Raw genomic sequence first — 20,787 nt, 5'->3', positions numbered from 1 at the left:
CCAATCTGATTGGTCAGAAGACCTCTGTACATTTTCTAGACTTATTATTATTATTGTTATTTGCTCGTCTTATATCTCATTGTTCTAACAGCTGTTAAGAAGAATGAACCCAAAATGACCGCACGTTCGGGCAGAGACGTGTCTCTCTGACGTCATCACATGACACACGTTGAGTCAAAGCCCTCTTACATTTCCAACATTTGGAAAAAAAAAATATCTTAATATATTAAGACTACAGTATAATACACATATGCACATTGCCTTTTGTACATCCCTGTGTATCTCAATATTTTAGACTACAGTTTACTTTCATGCACACTATTTTTCATTCTATATTTAATTCCACAGTATACATCTTCTTTTATATTTTATTCTTATATTTTTATTGTTTATTTTTTTCACTATTTCATAGCTATATTTTCATCTGTGTTGTATTTTTTAATAATTGCACTGTCCATGGAGCGGACCTGACTCACATTTCACTGCTGGTTATATACAGTATGCTCTATATAATTATGTATGTGACAAATAAAAATTTTGAATCTTGAATCTTTAATAGCTTAATTGTTGCACTTTTTTTTCCATCTAAGTTGTAACGTCATATTGTAATCAGCACACTTCCTCTCTTTAAAGAAAAAAAAAAAAACGATTCATGATGTTTGAGTGAGCTGATTAAATATACAGACAAAAAACATCTACATCCGTTTGTCTATCTGTCTATCTCACATCTGTTTATATGTCTATCCACTTGTCTATACATTGTTTTTTTTTCATTTAAGTTGTAAGACCGTAATATATAACTGTAATTACAAATTTTCTAAATAAATAAAGATTTCTGTGTAAACTTCTTAAAAAAAGCATCCAAAAAGCATCTACTTGTAACACTATCTATCTATCTATCTATCTATCTATCTATCTATCTATCTATCTATCTATCTATCTATCTATCTATCTATCTATCCTTTTGTGCTGTGTATTCTCTAACACTTCTGATGACATCACAGTTTAGTCTCTAATCGCTTATTATTATCTAACCACTTATTATTTTGGGCTTCGATTTATAAAGGATTAGTGATGCCGCTCGTGTCTATGCCCAATCACAGCTGTACCGATATTCTATATTACCACGAAACTTTGTGTGTGATGTTGCTTTTAAACAAAAGTTCTAAAAACAAGGCATTAATATGAAGTAACTGACATTCCAGACCGAATGTGGATGAATGTTTTGTTGGTTTTTTTTGCTAGTGACATCTGATCGCAAAGGAGCCGCACACACTCACTAGTCTTGCAGGTATAAAAGCTAGTTAGCTCAGATTGTTTGTTTTATAATTGTTAAAGGGATATATTTTAAATTATATGTTCCTGAAAAGTATCAGGTGATGATAAGGCAAATCAGAAATGTATGCACATGACTGTAACCTGAATGAAGGAAGGAAGGAAGGAAGGAAGGAAGGAAGGAAGGAAGGAAGGAAGGAAGGAAGGAAGGAAGGAAGGAAGGAAGAGACAAAGGAAGTAAGGATAGAAAGAAGAGACAAAGGAAGGTAGGAAGGAAGGAAGGAAGGAAGGAAGGAAGGAAGGAAGGAAGGAAGGAAGGAAGGAAGGAAGGAAGAGACAAAGGAAGGAAGGAAAGAAAGAAGAGACAAAGGAAGGAAGGAAGGAAGGAAGGAAGGAAGGAAGGAAGGAAGGAAGAGACAAATGAAGTAAGGATAGAAAGAAGAGACAAAGGAAGGTAGGAAGGAAGGAAGGAAGGAAGGAAGGAAGGAAGGAAGGAAGGAAGGAAGAGACAAATGAAGGAAGGAAGAAGAAAGGGGTAAAAAAAACAACAACAACAACAATAAAAACCACTGTGTTTTTGTTCTAGGAGTATATCTGAGATCTGGAAACCCTGCCCGTTAATGACACACCCAGGGTGTGAGCGTCAGGTCAGATGTATATAATTTCACTGCGCTTATGCACCCTTTGGCTTTCCATACCCACAGGAGAAAGCTGCGCGCTCTCGCAGTCGGAGTCCGCGTGTTTCCAAAATCCACCAGCTGTGGCTACACGATTAAAACGCTCATTCTTCTCCTCATCCTCCAACAAACTTAGTTTCGGCTCAGCACCATGTCTGACACCGCGCTCCTGAGCACCGTGCTGCTCATCACCGTCAGCTTTGCGCGCTCTCAGCAGCACCAGCAGCAGCACGACTACCAGCACATGGCCACTTTAGACGCGCGCGGTAGATACGTGATGAGATGGAGCTTTGACAAGACGAGCATCACTGTCGAGGTCTCGGCACAAACCAGAGGATACGTCGGCTTCGGCTTCTCTCCAAACGGCGCCATGGCTTCATCAGATCTCATCTTTGGAGGGATTGCAGATGGGAAACCTTATCTGAACGTGAGCTCCAACTTATAATAGCGTATTTATGTGTTTATTTATTTTAAGTTCGACTTCTATAAACTTTCCTCCGTTGCTTGGAGGCGCAGTGAGACGCCACACAGCTGTCTGACTGCACAGATGTTTATTCCTCAATGAACTTGGTCAACCTTCCTAGTTTAAACATTGTAAAAGTTTTTTTTTTTTTTTTTTTCATTGCATCTTTTAACGTGTTGTTTTTTAAAAGCATTTCAGATAAAGAAAAACAAAGACAAAACAAAAAAAAAAACACTGTTATAAACAAATAAGTAAATAACTTTTACAGAAAAAATCTAAGATGCAAAAAAAAATCAATTAAAATTATAATTGCTAATTTTAGTAGTATTAATAACAGCTGTAATTAATATACATTATTAGCAAAGATTAACAAAAATAATAACAGTGAATAATAATAATAATAATAATAAGAAGAAGAAGAAGAAGAAGAACAACAACAACAACGCATTCGATTTAGATGAGTTAGTGGATCTTCTTCCAGGCTTGCTGCAGCATGTCAGAGCCACAAATATATACCTGATAGATATCCAGATAAGCTATAAGAAGATCCAGATACATGATGAGAAAGATGAGCACTAAGAATCTTTCTGTAACTCTTTGCAACAAAGGAAACATTTTCTTGGAGAATACATGACATGTCTCTGTGAATGTAGCTAGTGCTAAACACCAAAAGCACAAAACACTCACTTTTGTATGCGAAACAATTTCAAACCCAGTTTTCTTTGCTAGCTAATGTTAAATCTTCCTCTAATGTATTCTTTAGCTAAATAATATCAAAGTTTTCACTAATGTTCAGTTTTACTAGCGAGATAATGTGAAAGCTTGAAAAGATGCACATTTATGAGCATTAAAGCTCATTAAACATTATCATATAGTTTTGGTAGCTAGTTACATTAAAATTTCCACATGACTCATTAGCTAGCATTAAAGCTTTTGTTTTCTAGCTAACCTTTAAGCCTTTAACCCTGTAAAAACCAAATATTGAAAAAAATAAGCAAAATTTTTTTGACCTTTCATATATTGTTTTAGGAGGCCTCTGATGTAGAAATGAAAGGTTTTTCAAATTTTTTACATTTTAGTAAGTTTTTAGGGAAATGCATTCTGCATTTGTACTCACTTTGTCTGAACAGATATACAGAGCATTTAAGCATTTCATTTGCAGGGTTGATTGCTTACTTCGCCCCAACAGTATATATCATGAGTAATAATCACACAACAATCATATTTTTTATGAATAAACATTTATTAATATAGATTTCTGAACCAGAAAATTCAGTATGGGGACCGATAAACTCCTTTTTCAGCCAGCGATATCTGTCACAGGGCAAGGTGTGTTTCTTTGGTTGGGGCTTGATGTCCACACCAACTCACTGGGCTGGGAAGTCAATGAGTTGGTGGTTTTCTTTGTCCATTTCACCTGCATCTTCATTCTCTGAGTCACTTACATCAGTGTCATCTGAGTCCATTTCAAAATCGCTCTGTCCATCCTGCACACTGAATAGCTGACCTTTCTGTACTGGTGGCATTCTGAAATGGAAAAAGTAAAAAGAAATAAATAAATTAGTGAATAATACATATGAGCCTTATATTGTAGTAGATAAACAGAAAGAATAGACTAACTGAAAGATAGATCTAAGTATTATCCATCAAAGTATTATCAGTTCAATGCAAATGCTAATCAAAATTCCACTACTACATTCAAACAATACTCGCTGGATGGCCTATTATGCTCTCTACTTATCATACTAAAAGGAACACATGCATCCCCCATATCACAGGTTTATATTCAAGACCATTTACACCTGTCCCTGAACAATGCAACAGGCATCACCACCAAAACATCCAGAACATTCAGAGCCTGCTTTTCTATCTCCTAAAGCTATAAACTGCTACTTGGGCAACACTCATAAAAAAAATCTCAGGATCATTTAGACGTTAAATAACAAACAAAAAACTACAAAGATACAGGGAGTTTCAGATACTGCTCTATATGATGGAGTTTCAAATACCACATAAAATGTATTCTTGTGTGTAATTATGGTCTAATCTAAACTAAGTACAAACTTAACAGAAAAACACATTTAGAACCGAGTTACAACGAATCATCTAACAGTTTTAATTTCAATATGTGATGATGTGAGAAGTGCAGTGTCCTTATGTAATGTGTAAGGTGCACAGGCTATTTTGACTACCAATCTGCCCCAACGTTGTAGACATACAACATGGACTTAACAAGCTCTAAATCAAATTTTATGAATGTTTTCAAAAATACCTAAATATGTATGTGTTCTAGACATTGTAATAAACAAAGAAAAAAATATGTAAGGAATTTTACTTACTTGAATCTTGACAAATCCAGTGATGCAAAAAAATAGAGATGAGCTCAACACGAAGTTTGCAGGTAGAGTGAGTTCATGGCCAGATGACTGGACCTATAAACACTTCTTCTATCAAATAGCATTATGAGGACAAACATTAGAGAATCCATTAACTATGTTATTAGCTATCCATTAACTACATTAACTATGTAAATGTGGTCTTGAGAAAAAAAAAAACATTCGCAGGCCTTTTTTTTAAAAATTGTTAAAAGTGATGTTGTAATTCTGCAACAGTGGGCTTTACAGGGTTAACTGGACTTATTAGCTAACACAAGCCGTTACCTTTCGAACTTAGTTCCCTTTAGCTTTCCTGAGAAGGGAACGAGACGCTGCGTTAGTGCTAACGCTATGGGTTTCTTTTCCATAGCATCAGCACTGACACAGCGTTGAGTTCCCTCGAAAGGGAACCGGGTTACATACGTGACCTATTTTTGTTATATTCCACATTATTGCACCCAACAACAGTTAGTTTTGTTAGATAACTAGCAGTCAAACTTTCATAAAAAGTTAGCTTTCAGGAAATGTTAGTTTTGTTAGCTAGCTAGCAGTTAAAGACTGCTGGTAAACACAACATTGCTTCTGTGTGGAAACTTAGCTCGTGGATTCTGTGGAAAACCAGCCCAGTGTGTAAAAACACTTTCAGTCAGGCTTTGGTTTTGCTGAAGAAGCTTCTAAACTTTCAGGAAATGTTAGTTTTGTTAGCTAGCTAGCAGGTAAACATTGCTGGTAAACACAACATTGCTTCTGTGTGGAAACTTAGCTCATGGATTCTGTGGAAAACCAGCCCAGTGTGTAAAAACACATCCAGTCAGGCTTTGGTTTTGCTGAAGAAGCTTCAAGAATAATCAGAACAGTCAGGCTGGGGTCGTATCTTTACACATTTATGTTCAAAGTGCTCCAAATGTCTTTTGGCTGCGATGCAGTTGCGTTTGAAAACGATTCTTCGTCTCCAGTACTGCAGAAACAGAAACAGCTCTAGCAGGCAGAGGAAGTGTGCGTTTACTTCCACAGCTTGAGAACTGTGCACACAGTGTGTGGATTCCTGGTCATGTCCACAGAAAGTGTATGAAAGTATAAGCCAGATGTGATCCAACCATAACATGAAACATCTGGATTGGGTGTTGTCTGTCTAAACAATATGGACAATATGTTTTTTTTTTTGTTGTTGTTGTTGTTGTTGTTGTTGTTTCAACCCTCACTGACAAAATGCTTTGTTTTTCAAGCCAAATATTCACAAATAATGATTTGCAGAGACTTAGGTATCCGTTTATCCTGTGTTTTCATTTTAACGGTGAACATTAAAGAGTCAGTCTTGCTAGAACCAACACACTCTCAGAGTGGGATTAAATTATATACATTTCATTATATATGCATTAGATCTCTTTTATGATAGAAGTTGTTATTTCCACGCATCGTTGCATAAGGCTTTATGCTTTAAGCAAATTCGTCACATTACAAAATGTTGTAGTTCTTCATATCTTCTGTATTTCTCAGAATCCATCCGTCCATCCATCCATCTGTCCATTCATCCTCCCATCCATCCATTCTCCCTTTCCTTCCTTTCTGCCTTTTCCAATTTATTTCCTTTCCTCCTTCCTTCATTCATGCTATTGTTTTTAACAATAATAAAATCTAAAGCTTGGTTGAGAAAGAATACAATCACTGGAATTGATCAGATGTTTGAATAACAAATAATAAATGTAGTTTTTTTTTATTTTATTTTTTTTTTCAAACTCGTGTTTTTGTTTCCCGTGAATTTTCAAAGGTTAAAAATAAAAAGGGGTCAGAATGTATTTCAAATAAAATCAGAAACTCGTTGCATCAATATTTAACTCTCCCCCTTATTTTAATGCAGTTGAATACTTTCTATACGTTTTGATTCAAATACACACTGTTACTCGCTGGCTTTCTATAAAACAAGAGTAAACAGAACTAAAAAAATAAAAAGCTTTTGTGCAAACTTAGATTGATTGCTTTATCTATTGGACAACACTCCAACCAGCATCTCATTTTATTCCACTCGTTCTCCAGGACTACTTTGCAGACAGCGAAAGAAAAGTCCACAAAGATCAAGTCCAGAATTACAAGCTGTTGTATGCAAGAGAAAATGACACGCACACCGTGCTGGCGTTCAGCAGGAAGCTCCAGACCTGCGACCCCGATGACAGAGAAATCACGGTGGGTGAGAATTACAGTGAATTATGTAGCAACATGTTTGGGTCCTACTACTGGTTGTCATAGCGATAACAGAGATTCTGTGATTACGTCTAAAGTTCAGCAGAGTAGAATTGCATCATTTCATATCGTATCATAGGAGATGAAGGAGAAGCGGTGTGTGGTCTTTGCTACAGATTACAGATTGCTAGCATAAAATCCTACTTAGGAAGGCCAAGGCTGAACCCAAGTCAGGTACCTGAGAGAGAAGATGAAGATGATCTTACTTTAAAGATCTGATTTGTTAATGCTGTAGTTGCTCTGAACAGGCTAGCACGATGCGGGTGATCTGGGCATTTCATGAAGAAGACGTCGGCCCGTCAGGGCCGGTGTACCATGGAGTAAACAGAGGGAAGAAAAGTTTACGTCTCCTCAACCCTGTATCCAGCAAGAGCATTCCTCAAGACACAGCTAGCTTCGACCTGCGAAACGTTAACGTGAGTAAAACAATTCTTTAATTTATTTTATTTTTAAAAACAACTTTATACTTAATCCTGCCTTGATGCCCAATGACGCCTGAGATAGGCACAGGCTCCCCGTGACCCGAGGTACTTCGGATAAGCGGTAGAAGATGAATGAATGAATGAACTTTATACTTACATTATAGCAGCTATATATAAACGATCAGTCATTTACTTACACTCTCTTAAGTGCAAACCTAAAACTCTTACCTTCTCATAGCTCTGACACTGGAGACTCCTTCCATAAACCTGTATTAATATCCATTAGTAACCAGTCCCAGTTCTTCTTACAGAAAATAAACAAACAGCTTTTGACCAATCAGAACCAAGAATTCAACAGCACTGCATTTATAATGAAATGGAATGGAATGTACAGATTTATACACTTTTACATTTATACACTTTTACATTTATACACATTTTTCTTTTTTTATTATTTACCGTTACGCTTATTATCCTCCTAAGACAGGTCCGAGTGCCTCAAAAGGACACGACTTACTGGTGCCAGATGTATAAATTCCCGGATATGAAGAAAAAGCATCATGTAATCAAAGTGAGTATGTTAGCTTATTAATAAGTACAGAGTCTCTTTCCTCAAAAAAAATAAATAAATTCACGAAATTGATCAACTTTTTATTTGAACTGATCTTCACTTGAAAACATTTCATTTTTAGTTCGTAGACGACTCTTTACTAGCTAACACTAAAGAACAAAACGTTCAAGCAGTTTTTCTCTAGCTGTCCGTCTGATTTATGAATATTCTTTCATCTCTTTCTTTCATGCCCTATTCTTTCCGTATCTGCTGAGTCTCACCTGCTTATTATACCTACAAAAGCTGCTATCTTTAGGCAACACGCCCCGCTATGTTGCTATGTTATAATTAAGTGTGCTTTTCCCAAGAACATTAAGCATTAAAACCATAAAATGCATAAAGGGATTTAAAGGGATAAAAAAAAAAAAAAAACAGACTGCTTCATTTTAATTCTAAACTAAATAATATATATTTTTTATTTCAAATAAATTCCTTTGTATTTAAATAATTCCTACTAATGTTGCACTTTATAGGATGAATATGGATAATTTTTATCTGAAAAAAAGGATAATTTTTACCTGACCACACACAGATCACCAGGACTGTGTACTCACAAAGAGAGAAAGACAGATAAATAAAAGAAACTGGTTTTCTGTAGCACAGCAGGCTGTGAATGTGTGTTGGGTCTTTACTGTGTGTTTGTGGTCCTACACACAAATGCAAGATGGTCAGCCTGATGGAAGTGGAAAATCCCGGCCACAATGCTCTCACTGTTTATATTCAGATCATGGTATTGTTGTACGCATTTCGTGTCTGGGAAAGAATTCTGCCTATTTGTGACTTATTACAATCAGAGTTACACTGTAAATGGGCGAGCAGGGTCAGTCTGACTATTACGAAATTCCTTTATGCAGATTCTTGTAGACTTGTTTTAAAACCGAGCACCACCGATGATAAGAAAAACACACAGAAGAATTCAAGAATCAGGGCTGGGGCTGATTTCTTTTTAGCACAGGGCGGAAAAAATTCTTCATCTCAAATAATCTCCACTTGGGCTCATTTAGGATCTGTGTTTTGAAACATCCATTCTGTAGCTATGTATCATACAATATTTCATGTGACATTTTTCATTAAACGTCCCAGCAAAGCCTCAAACATCAGATGAATGCAGTGCGTGCATCCTATTAATACACACCGAGTCATTCAATCAATAAGAGCTGGAAGAATGTTTCAGATGCATTCTAGCACTTCTTTGATGAGCGTTATTTTTTTTTTCCAGTTGTTGAAAGCCACAAACTGAAATGGTTTCCCTGTGTATAAATAAGATGAAACGAAGAGACTAGAAAGGAAAAGAAACGCTTGAATATTTATTCGGCCACCGTTTAGCCTTGAGTCACACAGCTCCAAACGGAAACCCTCCGGAGAGAAACACAGATCTGCCTGTTGAGAATGCTTATATTTAGAATTCCTGCTGCAACAGAAAAGAAACCCCTACTGTGTGTAGGAGGCTAGGTCCAAAATCCTTAACACATCTGGCACTGTCCTTTCTGCAACACAAATAGACGGTCAACTAAGGACTGTACAGTACAGAGGCTTTGCAAGCTTTATACATCATATATACATATATATATAGTGTATAGTGTAAAAAACAACAACAACAACAACAAAATACTTGGGGTATGCAGTCATAGGATAGTTATCAACAATCAGTGTTGTATAAAGTAGTAGAAAGCAATACTTGAGTAAAAGTACAAGTATCGTACTAGAAAAAGACTTTGGTAGAAGTGAAAGTTACCTTTTAGAATATTACTCAAGTAAAAGTGCTAAAGTATCTGATATTTACTGTACTTAAGTATAAAAAGTCATCTTCTGATATTTAATGTACTTAAGTATTTGAAGTAAAAGTAAAAAGTAAAATTTCTGTGATTTTTCGGAAGGCATAAGAGCAGGAGCGGTTCTAGGATTTCATCTTTAGGGGGTTTTAGCCCTCAGTGAGAATTTAAAACAAGAAGAGTTTTATATTATATATTATATGACTACATAGTAAGCCAAAAGTTATGGGATTATTAAATGGCAAAAGTGGACACCAAATTTTATGCATGATGTAATGATGTCGGTCTTGAATCAGATCAGTTCATGTATGTGTGCATTCTCTACAAACAGTGTGTCCAATGAATGCAGTCATTAATAAAAAATAATCACAAGACAAAGACCAAATCAATAAATGTTATTTTTATTTAGTATTGAATGGATTGTTTGCATTAATATTTTGTTTGTGCTACAACTCTGGTAATAAGAATAGTGACATTTCACTGCTTTTGGTTGCCGTCTTTGCGGCTTTCCGCCGATTAACGTTATAGATAAACGCCTCCAGCTCTGACTGCGTGTGCACGCTGTGTGTCCCTGTGCTTCTCCGTAGAGCGTGCGGAGCTGCGTAATGCAATCTAGGAGCAGGGATTCGCCAAACCTCCCTTATTGCAGTCACACACATTTCTTCTGATTTTATTTTGTAGTAACGAGTAACGAAGACGCTTAGTGGAAATATAGCGGAGTAAAAGTCTACATTTTATCTAGGAAATGTAGTGGAGTAAAAGTGAAAGCTGACAGCAATTTAAATAGCGACGTAAAGTACAGATACGTGAAATTTCTACTTAAGTACAGTAACGAAGTATTTGTACTCCGTTACATTACAACACTGGAAACAATGATATGGCGCTGAAACATGTCACAGTCAGTTATAATGTTAAAGTTATACAAGTTTTAAAAGTTATACATCTCAGTACCATTTTTAGACTTTGCTATAATTTTTATCTGTTTACAGCTACTTTTAACATTACAAGTTATTTCCTGTTATGTCATCCTACATTCTATAAGAAAGCTGCTTTGCCTCCCAATATCTGGCAAATAGTCTATAAGTTTTGCTGTTTTTGGTTGGCTTGTTTGTTCAATTCCCTCACCGGCCTCTCTTTTTTTCTCTCTTTTAAAGCTAATAAGACAAAGACGTTATGTTATCCAGAGACCAGAAAGCTGGACACTCTTTCCATGCTCGTTTAATAATGTTGGTGCTAGCGCTATAGAAAATCAATTAAAACACTCTGTCTGATAAGAATTAAGGCTTTTTTTCTCTTTGTCTTCGGTCCCTTCCAATTAAGGATGGGATTAATTTTAAGACTGGTTCTTTAAAAATGTCATAAATATCTCATTTCAGGGATGATTACTTTGTCACCAAGAATCAAGCCAGAGATTAGAGTGGCAATCATTGAGCCATGTACTATCTCTTTCTACTATCTATAACTTCATTCAACCCATGTACCACCTATTCAGGTGAAGGATGTGATAAAAGAATAAAATGCCACACATGAGTTAATTGTTTATGACTTATAACCAGTTGCGATGTTCTACAGTATAGTTTATAGTGTACGTATAGTGTTTCGACCACAGCTCTGAATCCCTGTGCGGTCTGGTTGCAGATTGAGCCCCTGATCCAGAAAGGTCATGAGAATCTGGTCCACCATATCCTGCTCTATCAGTGCGATAGCAGCCTGAATGAAAGTGAACTAAAGATGGGTCATGAGTGCTTCCATCCCAACATGCCCGACTCCTTCATAACATGCCAAACTGTCATTTTTGCATGGGCCATCGGTGGAGAGGTAAGAAGGCACTATGACATGTATATCCAGTTGTTCAGACTTCCATGTAATTGTGTTACCTCAAGAAATAACCTAACATACCTTTACTTATTACTGCTAGACTGTTTCTTTTGCAGAAACTAAAAAAAAACAACATTCTGTTTCAGGGCTTCACTTATCCTCAGCATGCAGGAATGTCGATAGGAACAGCTACAGATCCTGTTTATGTGCTGTTGGAGATTCATTATGACAACCCTTCTATGCAGAGAAGTATACCACCCTATTACTATGAGACTTTAATAAAGCGTACCTACCTGCCTGTGTCACTGGTAAAACACTAGGTCTAGACACTTTATAAAGATTCAGTTAGGTAAGAGTGTGCCCTTACTCAGAGGGACTTACATTTTATCTCATTTTTATACAACTGAGCAATTGAGGGTCAAGGGCCTTGCTCAGGGGCCCAGCAGTGGCAGCTTGGTGGACATAGGAATCGAACTCACAACCTTCCCGATTGGTAGTCTAACACCTTAACCACTAGGCTACCACATCCCTCATGTTTGATCATGTTTGGAGAATGGTGTAAAGTAAGGTGTTGGGGGTTCAAGCCCCATCCAAGCTGACAGTAAAAAAAGCCCCTTAACCCTCTTTGCTCCTGGGATGCTCTTCCTTAGTTACTTTCCTTTCTCATTTCTTAGTTCCTTCATCCAATAAAACAGAGAATGTATAAAGAAAAGGAAAAAGGAGGAGGATTTCATAAAATGAGACATCCTCGGCTTCATGTTAAAGTGAATTTCATGAATTTACTTAATAAATATAGCAACAGTAGAGGCACGGTGGCTTAGTGGTTAGCACGTTCGCCTCACACCTCTAGGGTTGGGGGTTCGATTCCCGCCTCCGACTTGTGTGTGTGGAGTTTGCGTGTTCTCCCCGTGCCTCGGGGGTTTCCTCCGGGTACTCCGGTTTCCTCCCCCCGTCCAAAGACATGCATGGTAGGTTGATTGGCATCTCTGGAAAATTGTCCATAGTGTGTGAGTGCGTGAGTGAATGAGAGTGTGTGTGTGTGCCCTGTGATGGGTTGGCACCCCGTCCAGGGTGTATCCTGCCTTGATGCCCAATGACGCCTGAGATAGGCACAGGCTCCCCGTGACCTGAGGTAGTTCGGATAAGCGGTAGTGAATGAATGAATGATTGAATATAGCAACAGTATGAGCAACAATATGAGCACTTTCTGGCCTCACCTTTTAGTGACAAAGAAAAATCAAAACTCAGTGGGACCATGAGCACTTGTCCCCAAGAAGGTACACTAAATTTGTTGGTAGTACATCAACAACATTGTGAAGATATTGCCCCATTGCCCCTCCCAAGTTGCTGATAAACTCAAAACTTGTTTATTAGAAACAAGTCATGTTGTACCACATACACATTTATTGTCAATATAGAGAAATGGTCAATCTGTTTGCTGACTTTACTGTCAATTTGGTTGGTATGTTTTGGACAAACTGCCCTGGTTGATCTCAAGATGCTGTGATCCATTGCAAATGGCCGACATCTTGTTTTGTTGAGATGTTATAAGCCCAATTCAAGATGAATTGTAAATATGATGAATGCAGTGGCCTGGATATATGTATAAAATGTTAAGTTACCTGTGTGGGATAAGCAGTACAGAAAATGGCAGAAAATGGATGGATGGAAGGATGGATGTATGGATGGATGGATGATTGGATGGATTTATGATGATAACATAAACAGTGGCAAAATATTGAAGCACTGAACACCAACTTGTACCGCTGTTATTAGTGATCACCAAGGCCACAGCTGTCGCATTTACAAGTTCTGTTTCTTTCTTGTTCTTTCTCACTTAGGAATAGTGGACAGCTCTGGTCTGCGTCTGTTCTACACACCCAAGCTGCGAAGGTATGATGCGGGGGTGATAGAGACAGGGGTGTGGGTAAGCCTTTACCACATGCTGCCTCCTGGGATGCAGGACTATGTCACTGAGGGTCACTGCATGCAAGAGTGTCTGCAGGAGGTAAGCAACCATTTCCAACCACTGACAGGTTCCTTACTAGTCGAATGAGATACATAATATCTATGATGACATAAATATTAACCGTATCACGCCCATCCTTCGTTCCCTTTTTACGCTTGCTTTTTTCCCCTCAGTCTTTGGAGAGTGAGATGCCCAGCGGTATTCAGGTGTTTGCAGTCCTGCTCCATGCTCACCTGGCCGGCAGAGCCATCAGAACCAGGCATTTCCGTCAGCAGGTCGAACTTCCTCCTCTTTCCTCAGACGACCAGTTCGATTTCAACTTCCAGGAGTTTCAGCCACTGAACCCAGAGCGGCAGATTTTGCCTGTTGGTATCTGCTGCCTCTTGCCTCGGCATTATACTGTATATTATACTGTAGTGTTGCCCCTGCCTCGGGTTTTATTTACTTTATTCTAGTTCTAAGGTACTTTTGGCTCCACCTCAGTTTTATCAGCTTGTAACTTCTTGCCTTGGGATTATCTTATTTGTTCCAGTGTACTGCAGCCTATGCCTCAGTTTGACTTACTTTATTCTAGTGTACTCTTGTCTCTGCCTCAGTTTTTTCTACTTTATTTACATATCGTCGCTGTCGGGCGGAAACCTCGTATGTCCAAATTTGGTCAATTTCATATTTTTTCACATATCGAAAAATGCAACGCGGACGAAACCCTGTGCACTGCAGATAAGGTACGGCGTTTTTTAATTTCCTGAAAAATAACGGTTTTGGAGATACGAGGATTCCGCCCGACAGCGACGATATACTACTTCATTATCACTTTTATTATCTAATTTACTCAAGTATTTATTTGCCTCCACCTCTGTTTCTTTTACCTCACACTAGTATACGATTACCTCTGACTCAGTTTTACCTACTGATGTGTACTGATGGCTCTCTTTCACTTTTATTCACACAATATATTTTTTTAGAGTTGTATTTTCTTGCCTTCAGGTTTTAGCTGTTATTTCTGCCTTGTTTTGTTTCACACCAGCCTCATATCCTCCTCCATCTGCCCCGTTTTTACATATGTACTGAATCATATTTAGTATTCCCTTTATTTTTTAGACTACTTGATGGTTTTGTTGATATCTTGTTTTTTTGCTGCCTCCAGGGGGACTCATTAATCACCGAATGCGTATATAACACTAAAGGCAGGAAGAACATGACATGGGTAAGGTTTGGTTTGTGTTTCTTGATTTTAGACTCGATTGTGATTGTGATTTATTCTAGTGGTTTTTCGTCTGAAGAAATAACCTCTTATTGGTAATAACATCGTTTTCTTTTCTTTGCTTGCTTTTATCGCTCAATGCTTTTATCACTCATGCCTCAGATAAACACTGTATAATTTGCTGTAAGAAGTGGAAATAATGAGGACAATTGACTATAAATTGCAAAGCGATATCACAACAACATTGGCAGATAATTGGTTGAGTTATTTTCCAATTACTTTCCAAAGTGGTTGAATGCGATGTCAGTGTATTATTAGTACTGAACTTAAGCAAATTACAGTGTTGTTTTGCACAAATAATTTTTTTTTTTGTAATAATAGAAGCAAACACATCTTCTGAAGCAATTTATTTAATAATTTTTTTGAAGCTATTAATATGCAATTACTGTGTATTTGATGAACTTAAAAAAAAAAAAAAAACACTGAAAAAAGGAATACCAATTCAGGCATGAGGTTTCCACTGGTAACATCTCTAAACATATTTAACCCATTTAGCCTGAATCATCTCAATCAGACTCATTTCCCAGGTCAAGAACTGTCAAAAGAAATAAAAAATCAAACTCTTCAATCAAACTCAATCTCTTCAAACCAAATATGTAATTTGGTCCGGGGTGTCAAAACTTTTTACACGTCTGTATTTTTGTATCCCTTCAACTAGTCAAAGCATTTAAATTACACAAATGAAGTAATTCCCCTTGGCTGTGGTACATTAACAACGCAGATTCAGTGATAATTGAAGTTTTTCAGTGTAATTTGTGTCTCTGCAGGGTGGCTTGAGCACGAGGGATGAGATGTGCTTGTCCTACCTGCTGTACTACCCTCGAATCAACCTGACCAGGTGTGAGAGCCTTCCTGAGATCACTGGCCAGCTCACATTCATCGGAGTCACGGAAATTCAAGTCCCTCTTACGTAAGTATATAAAATTAGTGGAACAAAATGCTCTCTAGGATGCGCTTCCAACAGAGAACACACGTTACAATGCCCTTTATGATGATGTGCCTTTACGTGCTAGAAAATTCAATGATTAGACTCTAGGCTAGGAAATATGAGAAAGTGCCCTCTAGGGTGTTCTTTCAGTGGAGAATCCATGGTGCCCTATAGGGTTCACCTACATCACAGAAAACATGATATTATGCCGCTATGTGCTAGAAAATGCAATGTTTAGATATATAGGATGCCCCAACATATGGGAAAACTTAAAAAATCGCCCTCTAGAGTGTCCTTTCTTTGGAGAATCCATGATGCAGTGCCCTATAGGGTTCATTAACATCCCAGAAAACATGACGATGTGCCGCTATATGCTAGAAAATGCAATGTTCAGCCATCTAGAGTGCCCCAACATATAGGAAAACCTGAAGAATTGCCCTCTAGGATGTACTTTCTTTGGAGAATAAATGCCCTATAGGGTTCCCCTACATCCGAGAAAACATGATGATGTGCGTCTGTGCGCAAGAAAACACAACAAATAGTAGAGAATACAGTACATGATGCTACCTGTGATATACAGTATGGTTATATAGTTCTTCTATGTTTTGAGGAAACATCTAGAGGCGCCCTAATAAGAAAACAAGAAACAGTGGCACGTAAGAAAGTAAGACAATATGCCCTCTAAATGCTCTTGTGTGCAAAAATCATGCCCTGTATCAGTATCAGTGTAGGAGATGCCCATTTTATTTATTTTGTTAGCAGCTGCCCCTCAGGCAGCCTGAGTCACTGGTACAGCTGTTCAAAAACAGCTTTCAGTCATCTTGTGTGTTTCACAAGATCATCTTGTGACTTGTGTGTGTTCGGTTTGTGCGAGTTATGATTTGCAAAGCTTTCTGTTATTAGGCATTTTGTATTTGTCTTAGCTGTTTGTTATTGTAGTCAATGAGTCACTTTTTTTTTTTTCAAAATGATTCAGGATCAAACTCAACCGGGTTAAAAACGTATCGATGTGCTTTTGTATCTGCACAGATGCCGCCGTGGCGTCACATTTTTTTTTCTCTGCTGAGAGACATACAAGGCCTGCTCTTGTAAAAAATCGTCTGGGTCTGGTGCTAATAAACACGCGAGAGCAGAGAAGCAGACACGGGTGCCGAAGACACAAAGTCGAATCCTTTGTCTCGCACAAAGCCATTAAAGAAATAAGCTTTGTGTATGAATATATGTATACATATATTACATATGTATATATAATATATATACTTCTTTAGAAGCGTTGTACAATGCAGTTACCTCTCCGGCTGTCCTTATCACGGTGTAGTGCTAAGTACAGTATGTGCACATTTTATAGCTAATAAGCACTAATAATGACCGAGGGATAGAATTAAATGCAAAAGCAAAGCTGCAAATAAGCAGAATAGTCAGATCAAAGAAAAAACAAGTGTGTGTTTAGTTTTATGCTTGTAACTGTGTGTTTGTTTGCATATGTCGAGCATGTGTGTGTGTGTGTGAGAGGGTGTGTGTGTGTGTGTGTTTGAGTAGTAGGGGGTTCTGAAATGGAAACCATCTGACCGGCTCGGCTGACGCCGTGTGTTTACTTCCTCCCTCCTACTGCCATGAGCTTTCATGAATTTTCAAGGCTTAGATGAGGCAGTGTTACACAGATGTAGATCTTTACACCACATCTATCTCACACACACACACATTGTGTAAGTAAAAAAAAACTTCAAGCATCAAGTTTGGTTTAGTTTATTTCTGCAGGAATTTAAACACACTTTTACCACAACACTGGATTCTGACTGGTCATTCTGTCAGCGCCGGCTGCAAGTCAAATCTTTATTATACAGAAGAAAAAAAATACTATTATTATTATTTCTGTGTAAAGCAGAGAGCACAACCAGTGTGATTGCCTTTGTATCAGGAGACATCAATCTACAAACAGTGAATCTTTAGCCTTAAGGACACACAGAACCAGACCATGCCAGCAAAGTAAGATATCAGAATTAATTAGAAACTCATCGACGTAAAGGGGCTGTTTATGTCTTTTCACAGGACGTGGCCTTTCCTGATTAAAAGTCCAAAGAAATACAGCAACCTTTCGTTCACCAAAGCCATGGACAAGTTCAGATGGACAGAGAAGAGAGGAAAAGATTTCAACGAAGTCGTGTTGAAGCTCCCAATGAACGTGCGCTGCTCCAAGCTGGGTTACGACGAGTGGTTGGTGAGTGCAAAAAAAAGAAAAAGTAGAGGTGGGCGTGGCTCTGTGTTCAATACCTAATTAGTACAAAGATGTGTAAGTTCATTAGCTTGAATCTCAATGCAGATTCTGGAGCTCTTACCTTAAAAAAATTTTTTTTTTTTTTAAAAACACGCAAACAAACAAACAAATAAATAAATAAAGATATATTACAGGGGGGCACGGTGGCTTAGTGGCTAGCACGTTCGCCTCACACCTCCAGGGTCGGGGTTCGATTCCCACCTCCGCCTTGTGTGTGTGGAGTTTGCATGTTCTCCCCGTGCCTCGGGGGTTTCCTCCGGGTACTCCGGTTTCCTCTCCCGGTCCAAAGACATGCATGGTAGTTTGATTGGCATCTCTGGAAAATTGTCCGTAGTGTGTGATTGCGTGAGTGAATGAGAGTGTGTGTGCCCTGCGATGGCACTGGCACTCCGTCCAGGGTGTATCCTGCCTTGATGCCCGATGACGCCTGAGATAGGCACAGGCTCCCCGTGACCCGAGGTAGTTCGGATAAGCGGTAGAAAATGAGTGAGAGTGAGATGAGATATATTATAAGCATCATGGTCAAGGCTAGTATAACATGTATATTTGTTTATTTGTTTGTTTGTTCATCATAATAATTTATTATTTTCCCTGAACTGTGTAAAAATGGGAAGGTAAATATTTATTTATTTAGTTAGCTAGTTATTTATTCAAATAAATAAGTAATACAAATAAATAAATAACACCGGCCACGAACTGTCATTTGTTGGCACATATCATTTTAATAACGTTGAATAATATTTATTATTTCTAAACTCCCCTCACTCCCCTCAGCGCCCTCCAGTGGCCGTCCTTCAGGTTGAGCACCATTTCATTTCATTTGCATCATTTCTCTCTGAATGTTCCAATAAGAAGCACAGCTGCCACGCACATGCTCTTCATTCTGTAACCAAAGCTGACGTCTCTGTCACCTTTTCCTTCTCGTCAGGTTCAGGGCACAACCGTTCCTCCACCGAAGATAAAATCAGTTCGACAGCCTACCAGAAGCGTGTGTGTGAACGGCTCGGCGTCTCAGAGTCATCACTTGCTCTCTGTGCTTTTCATGGCAGTACTCGTGTCCTTAATCTTCCTTCACGATGCCCGGCACTGACTCAGCGACTTAACAAGAAGATGTGGTGAAGAGACAAAACTTTACTCCAACAAGCAACAACTGAATCACTGATCCAAAGCATGGGATCACAGCAGCAGCAGGATGTTTTTGGACTGAAAGAGATGATTGGTCTGGAGAATAGAAGCAGAACCTACACAAATATCGATGCATTATACACTCTCTAATAAACAAACGTCTCAAATATTTACCCCTCCTCCATCCTTTACCCTGAGTTCTATTAAGGAGACCAAACAATCAGCACAATTTCAACCAAAACAGCTACACATCCAGTCAAAACATTCAGGACACCATATATTATTGTTTTTCTTTTCTTTTCTTTTTTTAACATGTCATTTTAAATATTCTAAAATTAAAATATCTCACCAATTCAGATTAATTATATATGTAAATAGAAAAAGTTTCTAAAACATTCTTGACATTTATTTTACTGATACTCGTACTAGTCGACCTCAAATTGCATTATGGGACTTTGGATACTACTCCGGTGCAATGCATTATGGGAAACTAGTGCATTATATTATATAATGATGCCTGTATTTGCGCTATGTTGCGCTATGTTGAAGACATAGTAGCATCCGAGAGCGGATTAAAGCACAAAAAGATTGAAGACCGTCCATTTAACCGTCACTGCCTGTCAGATGTTTTGAGTTCTATTTTTTTTTTTTTAAATTCATTTTAAATCAATTTTAATCCATTAAATTAATACCTGAAAAATGTCTTCCTTTAGTATCATTCTTTAAGAAAATTCTGGATGAAATCAGAAAACCTCACATACACACGTTAAAACAATAAACCACTTATTTTAGAGTCGCATTTGGATTTTCTTTTTTTTTTTTTTTTAGGAATAAATGACAAAATTACAGCACACGTTATCATGCGTGTTTTATTCCTTTTATTCCACAGTCGCATTATGATTTGACGATTGACATCCTGTTATCAGTTACATTATAACAGCTATTTACTAACACTTTCTTCCTGTTCTAAGTTACAGCTTTGACTATTAGCACTTGAGACTGTTTGAAAAATGAGAAATAAACATTTCGTTCCAGAAAACGACTATATCACTTTGCTGTGGTATAAGAACATATTAAAAAGCTCTGATCCCTGACTAAATATATGACTCTTTGTCTTTACACGCTCTGTCATGTTTGTCTATATATTGTCACCACGGCAACTGACTCAGTCACGTAAATTTAATTATCTGCCAATGAGTCATCCTGCTTTTCTACAAAGAGCTCTTTATACATTAGCTGCACTCCAAAGCATTGTGTGATTTATCACTTGTGCTGAAAGTTTTCAGTCTCCGCAGTGAAATGAGCAGTGAGTAGCTGACAATGCCAGTTGGGGTTTGACCCCTTTGGCCACCCACAGACACTGACTGTCCTGTTCTTGTTCTGAAACTCTACATAGAATTTGCTGTAGGATTTAAGCCTAATTTCCAAATGTGTGTCGATCTAATTGGGGTCTAATTGGCAAAATTGCGTTTGCTGTTGTTTAATCAAGCAGGCAAATGAGGCCAATTAACACAAGACTCTTAACAAACGCATGATTATCTTTTTCTTTACTTAATTAGTTTCAGTTGCTGTGCAT

General features: G+C 37.9%; 1 protein-coding gene across 1 annotated transcript; it reads left to right on the top strand.

Annotated features, from left to right (window-relative positions):
- The first annotated feature begins 1,983 nt into the window (after positions 1-1,983).
- Positions 1,984-20,298, top strand: moxd1 (monooxygenase, DBH-like 1). The gene is made up of 12 exons (XM_060883111.1): positions 1,984-2,379; positions 6,825-6,971; positions 7,277-7,444; positions 7,938-8,021; positions 11,471-11,650; positions 11,797-11,899; positions 13,492-13,658; positions 13,793-13,984; positions 14,767-14,826; positions 15,651-15,793; positions 17,861-18,029; positions 19,015-20,298. The coding sequence occupies exons 1-12, from the start codon at positions 2,104-2,106 to the stop codon at positions 19,174-19,176; spliced, it is 1,851 nt and encodes a 616-aa protein (XP_060739094.1). The 5' UTR covers positions 1,984-2,103; the 3' UTR covers positions 19,177-20,298.
- The last annotated feature ends 489 nt before the right edge of the window (positions 20,299-20,787 follow it).

This window comes from Tachysurus vachellii, chromosome 12 (assembly GCF_030014155.1).
Source record: "Tachysurus vachellii isolate PV-2020 chromosome 12, HZAU_Pvac_v1, whole genome shotgun sequence".
NCBI lineage: Eukaryota > Metazoa > Chordata > Actinopteri > Siluriformes > Bagridae > Tachysurus > Tachysurus vachellii.
Note: the sequence above shows the minus strand (reverse complement) of the source record. Positions and strands in the feature narration are given on the sequence as shown.

Coding starts and splice junctions, on each gene's coding strand:
- moxd1 (XM_060883111.1), top strand. CDS start 2,104: ATGTCTGACACCGCGCTCCTGAGCACCGTGCTGCTCATCACCGTCAGC. Junction 2,380..6,824: donor ATGGGAAACCTTATCTGAAC/GTGAGCTCCAAC, acceptor CTCGTTCTCCAG/GACTACTTTGCAGACAGCGA. Junction 15,794..17,860: donor GAAATTCAAGTCCCTCTTAC/GTAAGTATATAA, acceptor GTCTTTTCACAG/GACGTGGCCTTTCCTGATTA.